The 15852-nt window shown below is 37.2% G+C and overlaps 1 protein-coding gene across 3 annotated transcripts in view; it reads left to right on the top strand.

Moving 5' to 3' along the window:
* Window positions 1–15852, top strand: part of Otogl (otogelin like) — a 150632-nt gene that overhangs the window by 21604 nt on the left and 113176 nt on the right. For all 3 annotated transcript variants that reach the window (XM_052753281.1, XM_052753282.1, XM_052753283.1), the window contains exons 8-15: window positions 1186–1391; window positions 6252–6379; window positions 6734–6840; window positions 11039–11145; window positions 11348–11473; window positions 13284–13392; window positions 14192–14238; window positions 14664–14809. In XM_052753281.1, coding sequence (XP_052609241.1) covers window positions 1186–1391; window positions 6252–6379; window positions 6734–6840; window positions 11039–11145; window positions 11348–11473; window positions 13284–13392; window positions 14192–14238; window positions 14664–14809 — 976 coding nt within the window. The remainder of the gene's footprint in view (window positions 1–1185; window positions 1392–6251; window positions 6380–6733; window positions 6841–11038; window positions 11146–11347; window positions 11474–13283; window positions 13393–14191; window positions 14239–14663; window positions 14810–15852) is intronic.

Below are 15852 nucleotides of genomic sequence, written 5' to 3'. Positions count from 1 at the left end.
GATACCCAACTTTCTCCTAAAAATACTTATTTAATTAAATTTACAGTGAAAGCGAGCTGACACTCAGAGATGACTGACAGATAACCACAGCAAAATCCCCCTCACCAGAGCTGCACCTCCCACAGATTAGCATCCCATTAGTGTAAAATGTGTTTATAAAATATGGTTCACTACTTTGAAATACAGATTTTTATAAACTTGTAAATTCAAACAAGTAATATTTTCATTGTTGTTTCTTACTGACTTTTACTATGATGTTTTTACATTAAGCTTTTAATCATAACTTTTTATGAATTGGTCTTTTATTCTCTAATTACAGTTCATAGTGATTTCTCTTTGCTTATAACTATTTTCTGTAAATATTTGTGTGTATAAAAGCTTTGTGCAAATGGTAAGAGATATTTTATAGTGTTTCTTTAGGAATTATCTCTTAGTTTGCTTACTTCAGTTTTTGCTGGACAGAGCTATGCTCTTTCTAGAACAGAAATTACTAATTTGATTTTTTGAGAGAAAGGTATGACTGCATCTATTAACCACCTATCTTACACCATGTTTTATAAATTTATTTTGATATGACTCCCTTAATAAAAGTGAGCTTCTCAAATTTATTTTATGATTAGGGCCTGTTCTTTACTGCACCATTTATAAATGGAAGGAGGACAGTGTTCTTTTGTTTTTGAAGTGACTCATTATGCGTTTACAATGTCCATTTGGTTAGTCCTTTTTGGTTGGAAGTAAAATGAAATAAAATTAGAGCTCAAGGACATCTGAATACTTTGAATATTGCTTGGCTGCACTTCACAACTGTTAAGCAGAATTTTTAGATTCTCTTTAGCTGTCTGGATAAAAAGTATTCTTTAACCCCCATTCTACCAAATTAATAGAGCTAGTTGCCACATTGAAAAGAGTATACATAATTTTCAGCTGTGTATTTCTGGTTTTTGAAACAACTACTAAATTTTAAGTATTAACTCTACATCAGTGGCATCTTCTTTGTACTTTAGTTTAAATATTAAATGTTGAAATGTCCCAGAGAATGAAACTTTTGGGGATCTCCCTGTATAGCTCATTCAGTAACTCTGTATAAAAATTCTCTGTCAATTATTACCTGAATTGTCTTGAGAACATGGCATGTATAACTATGACTTGGTCATGGTTCAGATATTACATTGTTCTGTTTTCCAGTTTATCTTTGCCTCAGACAGTTGGCCAGGTGTACATCGAGAAGCTAGCTGACTACATTCTGGTGAAAACTACCTTTGGCTTTTCGTTGGCTTGGGATGGAATATCGGGAATTTACCTCAAACTGTCTGAGGAGCACAAAGGGAAATCCTGTGGCTTGTGTGCAAACTACAATGGCATTCAGTCAGATGATTTTGTGATTCATCAAGGTAAGAAGATGGAACATGAGAAAGGGGTGGGCCCTTTAGAGTCTTCTTCCTTTGGCCAACAGCAGTTAGTATCCAGAAGACTTGACTAATGGTAGAAAATCTCTGGCTACTATTTTTCTACTCTGGTCATTTCAAGTGGAGGTCAAGTTGGAAAATGTTTTCTGGTTACTTGGCAACATTTGCTAAGCTAAGATGCAGCATTTGCTCACATAGCAAATGTTACCTGAGCATTTAGTTTGTATCAGGAGTTTCAGTTGCATGGGGACTTGGGAGCTGGCACTGATCAAAATGTGGAATTCCCCATTCTTGGAGTTCATATTCTGATGATTTAAACCATTTGGTTTGAATGTGTTTACTTTAGGAGAAAAGCTAATGAAGTAAAATGAGTGCCAGGTGATAGTTTTGTAAAGATGATGAAATGAAGTCAGGTTTTATCACTTCGCATAGTAACTGGGAAAGATTTTACATGCCTTCCTGGTCAACTGTTGAGTCTAAGGCATGAAACTCACCTCAGTGAGTCACTAGTAACAGAGTCCATTTCTATTTGGAGACTGCTGAGGGGTAAGAACACAGGCCATAATCATGATTCAGGTCCACATAAAGAGGCTAAATAAAAAAGAACATTGCTCTTAGTACCAGTGGACCTGACCTTCTACCTTCTACTCTTACATATTTCTGAGATTGGATCATTGACTCTTCCCATGGCTGTAAAAGAGGAACATAGCAATTCTGGACTTATAGTGTAATCAGTGATAGTTAAAATATACTTTATTGTTTGTCATAATGTCTGATATGAATATATAGCAACATTATTCCTAACCCTGATATCATCTTATAAGGTGTTTAGTATTTTCTTAATTTTACAGCAACATCACAGCCTCCAGTATAATGCAACTTTCAGTTGATTCTATTAGAGCTGGATTAGATGTTGTTAATGGCAAACAATTGCCTTTAAAGCACAGTTTGCTACATAATAGTGTTTGTTTTGTATTACAAAGTTAATGGTAGTTGTCCATATATGTTGTACTTTAATGGGTGTTAAAAGAACATTCTAAAGTGTATATTCTGGAAGTCAGAATGTGGGATAAAATTCTACTTTGTTAATTATTACATTTTCTAATTTTAATGATGTGACAGTATATATTTTCACCAAGTGGCAAGGATTAAGTGAGACAATTCCTGCAAACATGTAGATTTCCAGCATGTAGATACTACTCAATCCATTTTATTTACTTTGTAATTGTCTCTAGGTATCCCACAGGAGTAGAAAGATGTTTTTGTATAACTTTAACAAGCCCTTAGTAAAATGCAAACACATTACTCATACTACATGGATAACTTATTATCAGGGCTAATTTACCAAGAGATAGATTAGAGAGCCTAGCTCCACTGAGTCAGTTTCCTCATATATAGAACAGAAATAATGAAAACAATCCTCAGTGCTTCCTGGTCTGTGAATATCTAATGAGAAAATGTAAGTGGAATGTTCAGAAGTCTGTGAGTATAGTATAAATGTACAGTACTAGGAACACTTGGAAATGGTAACTTATCCATTGGGTACTGGGAATGAAAAGGCTTACAACTTTGGAATCTGGAGACTATGTTTGGAAGGAGTATTTGGAACTAACACAGAGCCAATCAAATGGCAATTATTAATTTTCCTTCTTTATCAAAGTTTCATGAAATACGTAATAATCACTCCAGTTCTTAGTGTGGGAGTTGGACAAGATTGCTTTGAATGACTTCCACCAGGACATTCAGGGAGCCTGGTATAGAGGTGAAGATGGAAGGCAGCATCTCTCTTGTTAGGGATAGGAAGATGGGCTAGGCATCTGTGTGCACCCTGGAGCTCTGGGGCAGAAAGTGATTTTTGGCAGTGAAGTAAGTGAAGGTAACGATCAAAAGCCTATTAGGTGATGAGCAATGCAAAGACTTGCAAAGTCAAACTGAATTAGGGCTGAGCTGTCAGGAGGGAAGAAGATAGACTCTTGAAGACCAGGAGAAGCCCAGAGAATGGCAATTGGCTCCTTCACAATCTGGTACACAACACGAGGTAGAATTATTAAAGAAATCTCATTTAAAATAACTTGTAGGTACATGAAACAAGTCTACTTTTGTATTTCTTCCAAGATTGTAAAAATACAAGGCAATTTCCAGAGGTGAGTGTGTTGTCTTTGGCCTCTACTGTTTGCTTGAAACTCAGCATGTGCTTTGCTGATCAGATCAAAAGTTGGATCGTTTGATGAAATACTAACTGAATATGTAGATTCCCAAGAGTAATTAGAACTGTATTTCTCTTTGCATTCCTACTTATCCTTCAAAGATGACTTCACAAAGAAACGAGACCTTTCAGAATTTCTGTGCAAGGAGGAAGGATTTAATTGGTTATCTAGTTGAAAATTCCATTTTCCTAGGTCATGTCTTGATCTGGCTTCACGCCAACACAAAGGTCCTAGTTTACTCTCATTTCCCTAACTTGAAAATTAGTAGTACTCCTTTACTATCAAAAGTGTTCCTGTGCACTCAGTGGGTTATTTTCCTTTCAGCATCTTTCACAGGAAGCATGGTAATTCTGGTTTGGTGGGCTCCTGGACTAACAGATACGGATTTAAAGTCTCACAGTAAACAACACACATGACTCTTTTACAATGCGACGTAGTAGAACTTGTTACTTGTATGAGTCTGAAGCCAGAAGTAAACTCTAAGGCGTTGCCCAAGCTGTTTTGTAAAACAAATGTTGAAACAATTGGGACTTTTGAAAATACTTTTTGTTCTTCAGACTTTAAAGAGGTGGTATTTTGAAATGAAACATGGCTATAGCTTTACTTAAGGAAAAAAAATCAACTTTTCCACTTTTAAATAAGTATTTTACAATGGGTTTTGTTCCGTGTGTAATGTTTCCAGCAACTTCAGTGGTCACAAAGGATGCTGGACGTGCTTGGAAGATCAAGAATATAATTTAATAAATATTGAGCACTCATCTATGTTCTTCATTCATTTATTTGGTAAATATATTTCGAGCATGTGCTGTAAGTTAGACATTAAACTAAGGATACAGGAATAAAGCAGTGAAGCTAGTCTCTCATTTATTATCATAGAAAGTAAAATAAATAAGGACACAAATGAAAGTGTAACTTTTATGAGAAATGGCAGCCTTGATAGAAAGTGGGAAATGAGAGAAGAACAACAGAACAATATGTGTTGGCAATGATCTAGAACTTGTTGTCAGAAGGTCACACTAAATGAGTCTTAAATGAAGAGAGGAAACTGTTGGGAGAGTGTTTTTTTTTTTTTAATTTGTTCACTTTTACAATAGTAGGAATTGAACTTATAGCCTTGGACATACTAGGCAAGAGTTCCATCACTAGCTACACCCTTGGCTTTCTTCTTCTTTTGAGACTGACTCTCACTAAATTACCTAGATTGACCTTGAACTCAACTGTAGACAGGGAAAACTGTGAGCTTGAGACCTTCCCGCTTAGCATCCCAGTAGAGTGGTTTTGGAGGGGGAGGCCCATGAAATCATGGGCCCTGAGTTGTGAATGAACAGCCCCCAAAACCAGGTGGCTGGAGAGGATTCTGTAAGAACTGGAGTAGGAGGATGAGTTGGGAGGCATGAGGTGGGAATGGCAGATGCCCACCCTGCCCAATCTTCTAGGCTATAGGCAAGTTTGGAATGTAACACAAAGAACAAGCATTCCTGTAAACAATGAATTTAACCAAAGTTTACTAGGAGTCCACAGATTGTAGCTTCCCTATCTGGAATTGTTCAGGGAGAGTGGGGAAACATTTCACTTGAGATTTGGATTAATTAGTACAGTTATTGCCACCTATGGCTGACCTCTGACCATCAAGTCTGGATGGCAGAAAATCCGAAGCTCCAATCTGAAATCCTTCTGTCTTAGATGTTTCTGCCAAGCCTGTGAGATTTGAGATTCAGCCTTTGTCTGACCATGGGGCAGGATTCATTTCCATATCTTGTCTTGAACTTCTTCAAAGGCCAGGTGGTACCACATCTTAAATCTGATCTGTTGCAGGTCATTCACCACCGAATGTCTGCTGGGTCATATATGAACTCCTAAATCCTGCCCCTTAATTACTCTGGGATCAGTAAGGCTTCTTAATTCTGGGATCCTTTTAAAGCATGCTTCAGCCCACTCTTCCTCATATTTAGATGAAATAGATGCATTTCTTAGCATTATTTCCTTTGGGTCCTTTTCTGTTCTTTCATTGCCTGTATGTGTGCTTTCTGAAATGATTTTATGGTTCCAATACTTTTGTTGTTGTTTCCTCTCAAAATGGAAGAGAACTTTAAAAGTGTGTGTATGTGTGCATTTACCTCTGGAGACCAGAGGACAGCCTCGGGTTTCATTCTCAGGAACATCACCCACCTCTCTTGAAACAGGGTCTCTCACTGTCCTGGAACTCATCAAGTATTCTTAACCTCCTGCCCAGTGAGCCCCAGGGATTTGTTTGTCTCAGCCTCCCCAGCATTAGAATTACAAGTGTGCCCCACTGTGCCCCACATGTGTATATGGGTTCTGGTGATCAAACTCAGGTTCCCACGCTTGTGTGGCAAACACTTACTGGCTGGGACCTCTTCCTCATCTCGTAAGGACACTTTTAAGAAGGTTTGTCGCCGGGCGGTGGTGGCGCACGCCTTTAATCCCAGCACTTGGGAGGCAGAGCCAGGCGGATCTCTGTGAGTTCGAGGCCAGCCTGGGCTACCAAGTGAGTTCCAGGAGAGGCGCAAAGCTACACAGAGAAACCCTGTCTCGAAAAACCAAAAAAAAAAAAAAAAAAAAAAAAAGAAGGTTTGTGAAAATGCCTCTGATACAACACTGTGTTTGTTTGCAATAGAGGACTACACAGAAGACATTGCTATGTTTGCAAATAGCTGGATAGTGCAAACTCTAGATGACCCAAAATGTGTACCTACTCCCTCAGACTTTCCAAATCCATGTTCCAGTGGAATGCCAGCATTTGAGGTAAGTTTGATACAAAAAAAATTTGAGCATGTTGGACTTAATACAAATCTTTTTTTGCATTAAGCATTTTAGTGAAAATCAGTACAATTAAATTATTGAATTCAGAGTACATATTTCCAATATGGAATGACTTCACATTAATTTCAGAAATAGTGGATATAAGGGGGCTGATCAATGCAGTAATTAAAAAAAATGTAGCTTTGAAAATTGTTCATTGTGTTTTATGAGTGTAAATTATCTGCCCTTTCCTGGTGCGAACAGAGAGTTCAGCAGGTAGATTAGTGCCAAGCAGAGGTGAGCATTCTCGTGTACCAGTGAGGTTGCTCTGATGATCGGCATCTGCTTTGTGCACAGGCAATCTTCTTCAAATGCCAGATATTGCTGCAGTTCCCTTTTCTGAGCTGCCACGAATACATCGATCCGTACTTATATATTGCCAGCTGTGTGAATGACCTGTGCAAGTAAGTGAAACAATTGGTATGTACAATCTATTTCTTTATACAAAACGAACAAACAACAAACAAAAATATCCAAGAGCAGATGGACTTCTGTGACATAGCCCTGTCAGTGGCTTGCCAAAGAGTGCTAAGTGTAAAGCCCAAACTGGACTAACAGCTACTTATTAGAATCTGACTGTCTAATGGGTAGGTAAATGTTTTACATAAGTGGGAACAGAATCTAGCGGCTTTTAAACATTTTGTGCCACTGGCCCTTATGTTTTTAGATTCTAGAGATGCCTATAGAACCTTCTGTGCAAGAATGTTTCAGATCCTCAAAATGAAACAATATTATGGAGGAAACTAATGGAACAGTCATCAAAAGAGTGAAAGGAATCATTTTCTAAATACATACATGCTTTAAAGTATATTGCCTATTTAACAACTGCTGAAATCTGACATCGTGGGTACAAACAATCATTTGTAATTTCTACAGTTAGAATGAGAAATGAGAACACATGAAAAAAATAAATGAGACATGTTGCTGACAAAATCACATATGTTGCTAATAATATTTTGGGATTTGATTGATGCCCTTATGCACAATTGAAGGAAATGCTTAATTTCAACTGGAGATGACTAGAAATGCACCTTTAAGGTTTTTCTAATCATAGTCCCAGATTGCTTTATGTTATCCCAGGTTAACAGCACCCAGAATAGGAAGTTGTCTAGGTAACAAATTGATCACACTGTGTTTATCACAGAACTTAATACAAATTACCCATTGTTGAACTATTTTTAAATTTTGTTTATTTTCAATTATCAAGTATATGTTATTAGCCATCTTGAAGATTCAAGTGTACTTTAGAGATTTTGTATATCTGAATATTTAATGAGTCCCAAGAAATATAAATAGTATATTTGAATATTTTTATAGAACAACTGACTAGGTTTTGGTCAAGTAAAGCCATTTTATTTTTTGGTAGTTTGTTAAGATCTCTCCTTTTATCAAAGGTAATACAAAAAAAGTAGAAATAGTGTTGAAATTATGTTACCTGTAGATACTCTTCTTTAGATCATTGTATATTATAACAGTATATTGAATGTACTGGTGTTTTCCAAATAATAAAATAACCTGATTGGCATTATGGCTTGGCTTTGAGTAGAGTGCAGTCATGCCTTGACTTGGGTAGACAGTCTCAAAATCTAAGGGTTTCTAAACAAGAACAAAGCTCTCAATTAGCTTCTCCTCTCCACTGATGGTCAGTGACCTTACTGTGCATTTTTGAAAAAGAATTCTTCCCTCTCTTTTTAAAAAGTAAGCACTAATTGTTATGTCTTTGTTCTTTTACTCAAACTGACCTTTTTCCACTCAAGATCCACAAAAGTAAGCTTGTCCCTTATTTCTCCACTTATACACAATTAAAAAATTATTCTTTATCCACAGTGGTTTGTGTCCCTTGTTTCAAATATTCCTAAATTGCTTTGTCACAGGCATCTTTAACACCCATTTCTTTTCATAACCTGAGATAGAACACCATTTCATATATTCAAGAAAGTCACTCTCTACTCATTAATTTGATTGCTTCAATAGCCAAAGTAACAGTAGATAAACTTAAATAGAATGTTTATACTTCTCTCATTTAAAAGCTCAAGCCAGTAATTGCTCTTGGATTAACATTGTGGCTCTGTTCCATAAACTTAACAGTGACTTTGCAGTCTTGTTGATACACGATGTCCTTGTTACTATTCTCAATTTCAAGGTCCAACTGGCTCCTCTTATGTCTTCATGTTAGCTGTCAGAAAAGGAGAAAGGAAACAAAGGGATAGTATTTCTGACCTGGAAGATTCATATACAGCCCTCATTCTTAGCCTTTTGGACCAGACTGCAGAAACATGGCCATATCTAGATGCACAGAAGGCTAGTGATGCCTCTTGCTGAGTATCCACACATCTAGGAAATATGCAAGTTTCTAATAATGAAAATAAGGGGGAATTAAAAGATAAAAGCATTGTACCCCTATATCCATGTCATATAAATTTTCAGTGAGAAGATCACTTTTTTATTTTATTTGTTTTGAATCTATGATTTTGCCTTCTCCAGGACAAATGGAGCAGAACAGTCAGGTAGAGAATTACCTTGTAGCAGTTTAAATTAACTGACCCTTAAGGCACGTGTCTGAGGTGGAAAGCCTGAGCTGTGGAAGAACAGCAGGTCATATGGGAAGAAGGGCATCGTGGTTGAGTTTAGCGGACATTGCCAAAACAGAAGTGGGAAACTCCCACAATACGTTTCCACTTCTCCTGGTATTTCTTTCAAGGCACACCTTTGCACTGTTCTTCTGTCCTTTTCTTCAGTAGGAAATGAATGATTCTTTTCTTTTCCTGTGCTATGGAACTGATTCAGGAGGATCCTGTTCAATGAAAAGGTGAATTGGTTGGACACACATTCATTTCTTGCTTATGTTGTGATAACTTGTTGAAATTGACTTGACACCCATCTCTTGTGCCTCATAGCTAAGCAATGTGACAATATGTAAACACAGAAACCATGTCCACATAGTCTCTACCCTGAAAACCTCAATTCTCATAGGGTGGAGAAGCAGGTTCCCAGCCATGTTTGACTCCTGCTTGGGATGGACACCAGGGATCAAGAACCGCATACAAGGCTCCAGGGAAGACGGAGCATTTCGATGGGAACAATACAATCCTTGTAATTATGCCTTCCAGGTTTTGCTTCTAAAACCTTGGCAGCAAAGAAACGATTTTTCATTTTTTGGCATGTCAGAGTCAATTGAATTAGAAACAACTATTATTTAATGCTTGTTTTTCTCATTAGAGTTAACATCCAAATGGAAAGTCAGCTCATTTCCTCTCAGTCAGTTAGGATAATAAATTCCTTCTTGCCCGATTTGATGTGTTTCATCAGGGACCATAAGACTCTGTGCCTCACATGGTTCCTGGAGTAACAAAGACACTCAGTAAATGGCATATTTTAATATTTGTTGCATTGCTTGGGAAGCCCCAAATCAGTTTCTTGTTAACTTTCAAAATTACTATTAATTGGAGAAAACACGCCTTTTAAAGGTAAATCTCTTCCAGAAACTCAACGATTTTTGACATACACTTCTTTTCAGAACGACTTTTCTTTCTGTACTTTTAGGACTTTCTAAGCTCCTGAAGTTATGTGGACAGGTTTCTCTTTTGCTTTCTAAAGCTCAGTTAATTGGACTAGATAAGCTACTTGGCTCCAATTACAGTAGCACAGAGTAAGGGCAATTTGAGAAGGTGGCTTTTATAACAAAGACTGAAAATGTTAAGAGTCACAAAATGGAATGTTCTTAAGGTCATTATCTTTTAAGATGCTTAACTATCCAATTTTGAGTATGGATTGGGTTGAAAACCAAGCTCGCTACCTTGTTAGAAACTTGTTTATTTTGAAAGCGCCTTGTTAATCTGCTTTGGGAACTGGCAGATCCCATAAGAAATTATTGTTTAGAGAGCATTCTAAAGTGATTGCAAGAAAAATAATTAGAGATAATTTACTTGTGGCAATGTTGTAAAAATGTCGAGCTTCAGTGAAAGGGCTCAAAAATCTCCTTTTAAATCTTAAGTTAAATGTTATTTATTAAGTCTTTCAAAATTATTTTGGACTGTTATGGCAAGGGCTGCTACAGTGTGAGTGTAATCCTTTGGAGGGCCATCGACTATTGAGCAATTCAAAATGAGGTGTTTGAAAAAAAAATGTTCATCCTTGGTGTGTTTGTAGAAATATAATTTTATCTGCTTTAATTTCATTTAAATTTTTATCTGAATTTAATAATTATTAAATTCTAAAATGTCTGGAATATTTTGTGTAGATGTAAAAACACATACGAAGATTTAAAAATTTTAATTATAAATATTTTTCATTATAGTTTTTACTTGACCCATAGGAAGAGTGTTCAGTTTATTGAACGGCTTTGATAAAGGTGTTGCTATATATCGTACTAAATTTAGGTGGGTGCATTCATATAGGATCTCTTGTACATGTGTAATTTCAACGTTTTATTGTCTCCTGTGAGGTATGTTGCAGAAGACATGCAATCTGACGTCAACTAACGTTAGTGTGTTCACCAACCCCTCATTTGCTTTTAAGACTCAGGAGGTCTAAGGCAGAATTCTGTCTCAATTCCCAAGGGACCCTGGCTCAGTTTTTCTACTTTTTTCTTTTTCTTTTTAGAACTGATGACGATGAAACTTATTGTCGAGCTGCCACTGAGTACGCTAGAGCCTGTTCGCACGCAGGCTTCCCCATTCAAGACTGGAGGGATGACTTCCCAGCATGCAGTATGTTTGTAGTTTTCAAACCACGTAGTTAACAAAAAGTTTCAGTCTTAGCCTAGAATGCAGTTTACCCAACTTCTCAAAACCAGTGCATTGCAAAACTTTTCAAAATTGCTGACATGTTTGTAAATTTACCTATTTCCTAAACACTGTGTTTTTGGAAAGAGGATAAACTTGACCCGTAGCTCACTGTCTGCCATTGCAGCTGATAAATGTGACGACAGCTTTGTTCACCGGGACTGTATCAGTTGTTGCCCTCCGAGCTGCACGTTTGAGAAGCAGTGTCTTGGGAGCAATCTTCACTGCCTCGATGGATGCTATTGTGCTGACGGTAAGCTCCTCACGAAGAAACCACGCCTGCACTCCTCTCAAGTGGTACGCGGTTACATGAAGACCACATCTTGGCCTTGCTGTCCATTCCCTAGACATCAGAGCTATTGCAACTTCATACTCCCCCCCCCCTCCCCCGCTTTTTTTTTTTTTTTTAAAGCTCAGAGTGTTTTTGATAGCGCTGAATAGGGAGGCAGGGATATTGTTTGCAGCTGAACTAGGAGGCAGGGTTATTGCATACAGATAAAGAGGTAGGGTTTATGGTATACAGCTAAAGCAGTGTTTCTCAACCTTCCTAATGCTGTGACCCTTTAGTACAGTCCCTCATGTTGTTCGAACCTCACACTGTTGTAGCATTCAATCCTTGAACTGACTGAGAGGAATGCTTGCTTTTCTTTAATAAAAGGCATATTTTTTATTTTGTAAAAAATTCAGAAACTTGGAATCTAATATTTTTAATTCCCAAGGTGACAAATGTATTCTTTCACTATGTAATAGTACTTTATATATTTTTATTTTCTGGACTATGAAAGCAAGACTAGGAAAGAGCCTTCACATTTTTCCATTATAAAGATTTTAGTCCTAGTGTGGTTTTAATATTTCAAATGAAAATAACAACGAATCATGGAAGTGAGTTTTCAAGTTATCATATGGATAGACATTTATAAAGAAGGCTGAAGATTTTTTTCAGAACTTCCACTCTCTCTATTTCTTTGAGCATGCACATGTGTAATATATTGTGCGTGTGTGCATCTGCATGTGGAGACCAGAGACTGATGTTATATGTACATCTTTTACTATTTTCCACCTGGTTTTTGGAGATGGGGTCTCTCTCTGAGTTACTGAGCTTACCATTTTGGCTAGACTGACTGACTACCAAGTTTTGGGATCCATCTGTACAATTACCCAGTGCTGGGATTGCCTGAGCCATACTAGGCCTGGCTGCATTCTACAGATCCAAACCGAGGCCCTATGCATGCATAGCCAACACTTTACCTACTGAGTCATATTCTCAGCCCAATGTTTTCCCCACCCTTAAAAAAGTACAAGCTAGGAAAAGAAGACCGGGCGTGCAGCCTAGTGTTAAAGTATTTCCCTAGTATGCAAAAGACCTTGGTCAATCTCCAGGTCTCAAAAGGAACAAAATTAAAGGTCTTAAGTGTTCTTCCCAGGCCCTTTCCTGACTTGCCAGTGCACTGAACCAGTGGCAGTCTTGAGGTGTTCGCTTACAGTGGAACACTGGATAAGGATGTGGCTTCAGGGCATAAGTCCGTGTGCTACAGTAGGCCAATCCTCTTTCCTGTAGAAACTGGCTATGGAAGAGGCCGTTGGATGGAAATGCTGATTTAAATTTTGCTCCATCGTCATTTACCTTCACAAAGTTGTAACAAATGTACTGCGCTGGACCGTTGAGCAGCACTGTTCTTCAGTGTTTGCAGGGCAATAGTGTAAATCTCTTTTATGTTGGACTGAAAAGAACATAAACTAAGGATATACCTTCTCCCTTCTTTATTTCTCTTCCCTTAAATTCAAGGAAGTGCTTTTCAGTTTCCTTTCTTCTCCTTCATGGGCTTTGAGATTTTGATGGTAAGTTACAGGATATCAAAGTTGAAAATCATTGAGGTAAACCTTTATAAGGTAGATACTGACTGAGAACCAGGCTGCTAGAATCCTCTCTGACAGTCAAGGAGTTTTTGTTTCTAGCACCTACTATATGCAAGGTCTTAACATCTGATTGAATTGTTATATATTCAAAGAATGTAACCCTTACTATTTCTTTTGAGATTGTGACATACATTTTCCTTAAACAGGTCTCATAATGGACAATGGGACCTGCATCTCCTTGGAAAGTTGCCCATGTAGTTTCCATGGGTTAGCTTATTCAGTTGGTTCAAAAATTGAGCAAGAGTGCACTGAGTGGTGAGTGGTCAATAGGTAGAGAATAATTTCTGGGTACTGGTCTCTTTAACGACTTGGTCATAACAGGTATCTTGAAGAGTCTATCCATTGCTTATCTTCACCTGCATATTCTGAGATACAGTTTGTATTTTATTTGAACTGTACAGGTTCATTATCTTTTTGTGTTTGTATTCTTATCATTTCCCTTGGTAATTTCATAAAATCCTATGCCCATATGCTACCCATCCCATTTTGTTATTCATGATCATTAATTAACACACACTTTTATTCTTAGAACTGAATACTTTATAAAGTGACTGTCTATTGCCAATTTTTGGTCATGATCAGTAAGATTTACAATTCCTTATTAAACTAACTCAGGCTCTGGGTAAGCATGAAATTCCTCTAGGACAATCCCAAGCAAAAACTGAGGGTGGCATGACCATGGCCCCTTTCTTTTTGCTGACAGCGTACATAAAAGACATGCAATCATATAACTAACCATGTACTCAGATGTTGATGTCATCAGAGACCCTTTCTTTTCTTAGAAACTCCTCTTTTTGTCAAGGTGGGAAGAAGCCTGTGTCTTACACAAGAAGACATATATTTCCTATTATTAATGTCTGATGACATTAAATAGATACATAGTAGATAGTCATTTATGAGCCATCCAGTTCAGAACTATTAGTCCACCTATTTTAGAGAATTTTTTTCTAGTCAGATAATAGAGAACCTATTATATTTTGTATATTAATAATATATTGAAGCAAATGTCAGTATAATTTCTGTGTGAGGCTAATATCTTTATAATTTTATTTAGTGTTTGTGTTGGTGGAGTTTGGAACTGCACTGAGCATGACTGTCCAGGTAATCTTTTCAACTGTTGAAAAAAAACTTTAAAATTTTGAAAATATTTTTTAACTTGGAAGGAAAAATAACACTGTTTTTTTGTGAATGTATCTCATATATACATCAAAGAATATAATAACATAATTTACATATAGAGGTTAATTGGGAAGTTGAATACATGGTACCATTGAGTAGGCAACTTTGGCAAAATTTTGTTAAAGTGGATAAATATAATGCCTAAAACTACATGGAAAAGCTATCATGTAATAATTTTTAAATGAAATTTAATAACTTGATTTGTCAGATCAGCAAATGTAAATGAACACTTGAGATTTTCTTTTGAGGTGTGCTTGTTTATCATGTTGTCCTCTTGTTCAGGAATTAACACACTTTTCCCTCCCTCCTTCTCTGTCTTCTTTTCCTTCTTCATTTATTTTTGACAGTCCAGTGCTCTGTTGTGGGTGATTCTCATTTCACCACCTTTGATGGGCGCCATTATTCTTTTATTGGCTTGTGCCAGTACATCCTCGTGAAAGGAACTGGAAAAGATAAATTCACAATTACCTTACAGAAAGCTCACTGTGAACAGGTAAGCAATGCTCCTAACAGTAAGCAGGGGAACAATCACACTTCAAAGTCCAACTTCACATCCTGATTCAGTGACAGCATCAATAATAAAATAGACCATTATTCTTTTTTTTTTTTTTTTTTGGTTTTTCAAGACAGGGTTTCTCTGTGTAGCTTTGCGCTTTTCCTGGAACTCACTTGGTAGCCCAGGCTGGCCTCGAACTCACAGAGATCTGCCTGCCTCTGCCTCCCGAGTGCTGGGATTAAAGGCGTGCGCCACCACCACCGCCCGGCTACACCATTATTCTTAATGTATTGATTATTAAGAGGCCATTATTCTTAATATATCAGACAAGAATGAGTAATGCTCATCATCAGTCATGACATATATTGATGATGTGATGAACTTTGATTTTAGATACATTTATATTTGGAAATAAAAATAACTAAAAGTTATTTACATATGTTGCTTTTTAAAAACTTAGTGCATAATTTCACTATAGGACTAAGCCTTAATTTATTCCCAACCATCTGTGTGACAGGGTATTTTTTTTTGTATAGGATCCAGTAGGTTTCATATCATTCTAAAGGATATATAATATGCAATCATATAATATAATAATTCTTTGACTTATTATGATATTGATGTTGGGTCCTTTCTTTAAATAGACACACCAATAATTTGTTGAAAAAGGAGAAAATAATTTCAAAAATTTGTCAACATCCTTAATAAATCAGCTTGGGGAATCCTGCAGAAGATGGGGAGAAAGGATTTCAGGAGCCAGAGGGTCAAGGGTATCACAAGAAAACCCACAGAAACAACTGCCTAGGCTCAGAGGGGCTCACAGGGTTGGAACTGACGATGAGCATTCCTGTGTTGATCTTACTTAGTCCCTCTGCATCTGTGTTGGGACTGTGTAGCTTAGCCTTCTTGTGGGGCTCCTGATACTAGGAGAGAGGGCTGTCTCTGACTCGTTTGCCTGCTTTTTTGACCCTTTTCTTCCTACTGGATTGTCTCATCCAGCTTTAATACAAGGGGAGGTGCCTAGTCTTACTGTAACTTGG

Source organism: Peromyscus californicus, unplaced genomic scaffold (genome assembly GCF_007827085.1).
Source record: "Peromyscus californicus insignis strain IS unplaced genomic scaffold, ASM782708v3 Scaffold_24__1_contigs__length_46423439, whole genome shotgun sequence".
NCBI classification, from domain to species: Eukaryota; Metazoa; Chordata; class Mammalia; order Rodentia; family Cricetidae; genus Peromyscus; species Peromyscus californicus.
This window is presented reverse-complemented; position numbering and strand designations above follow the sequence as displayed.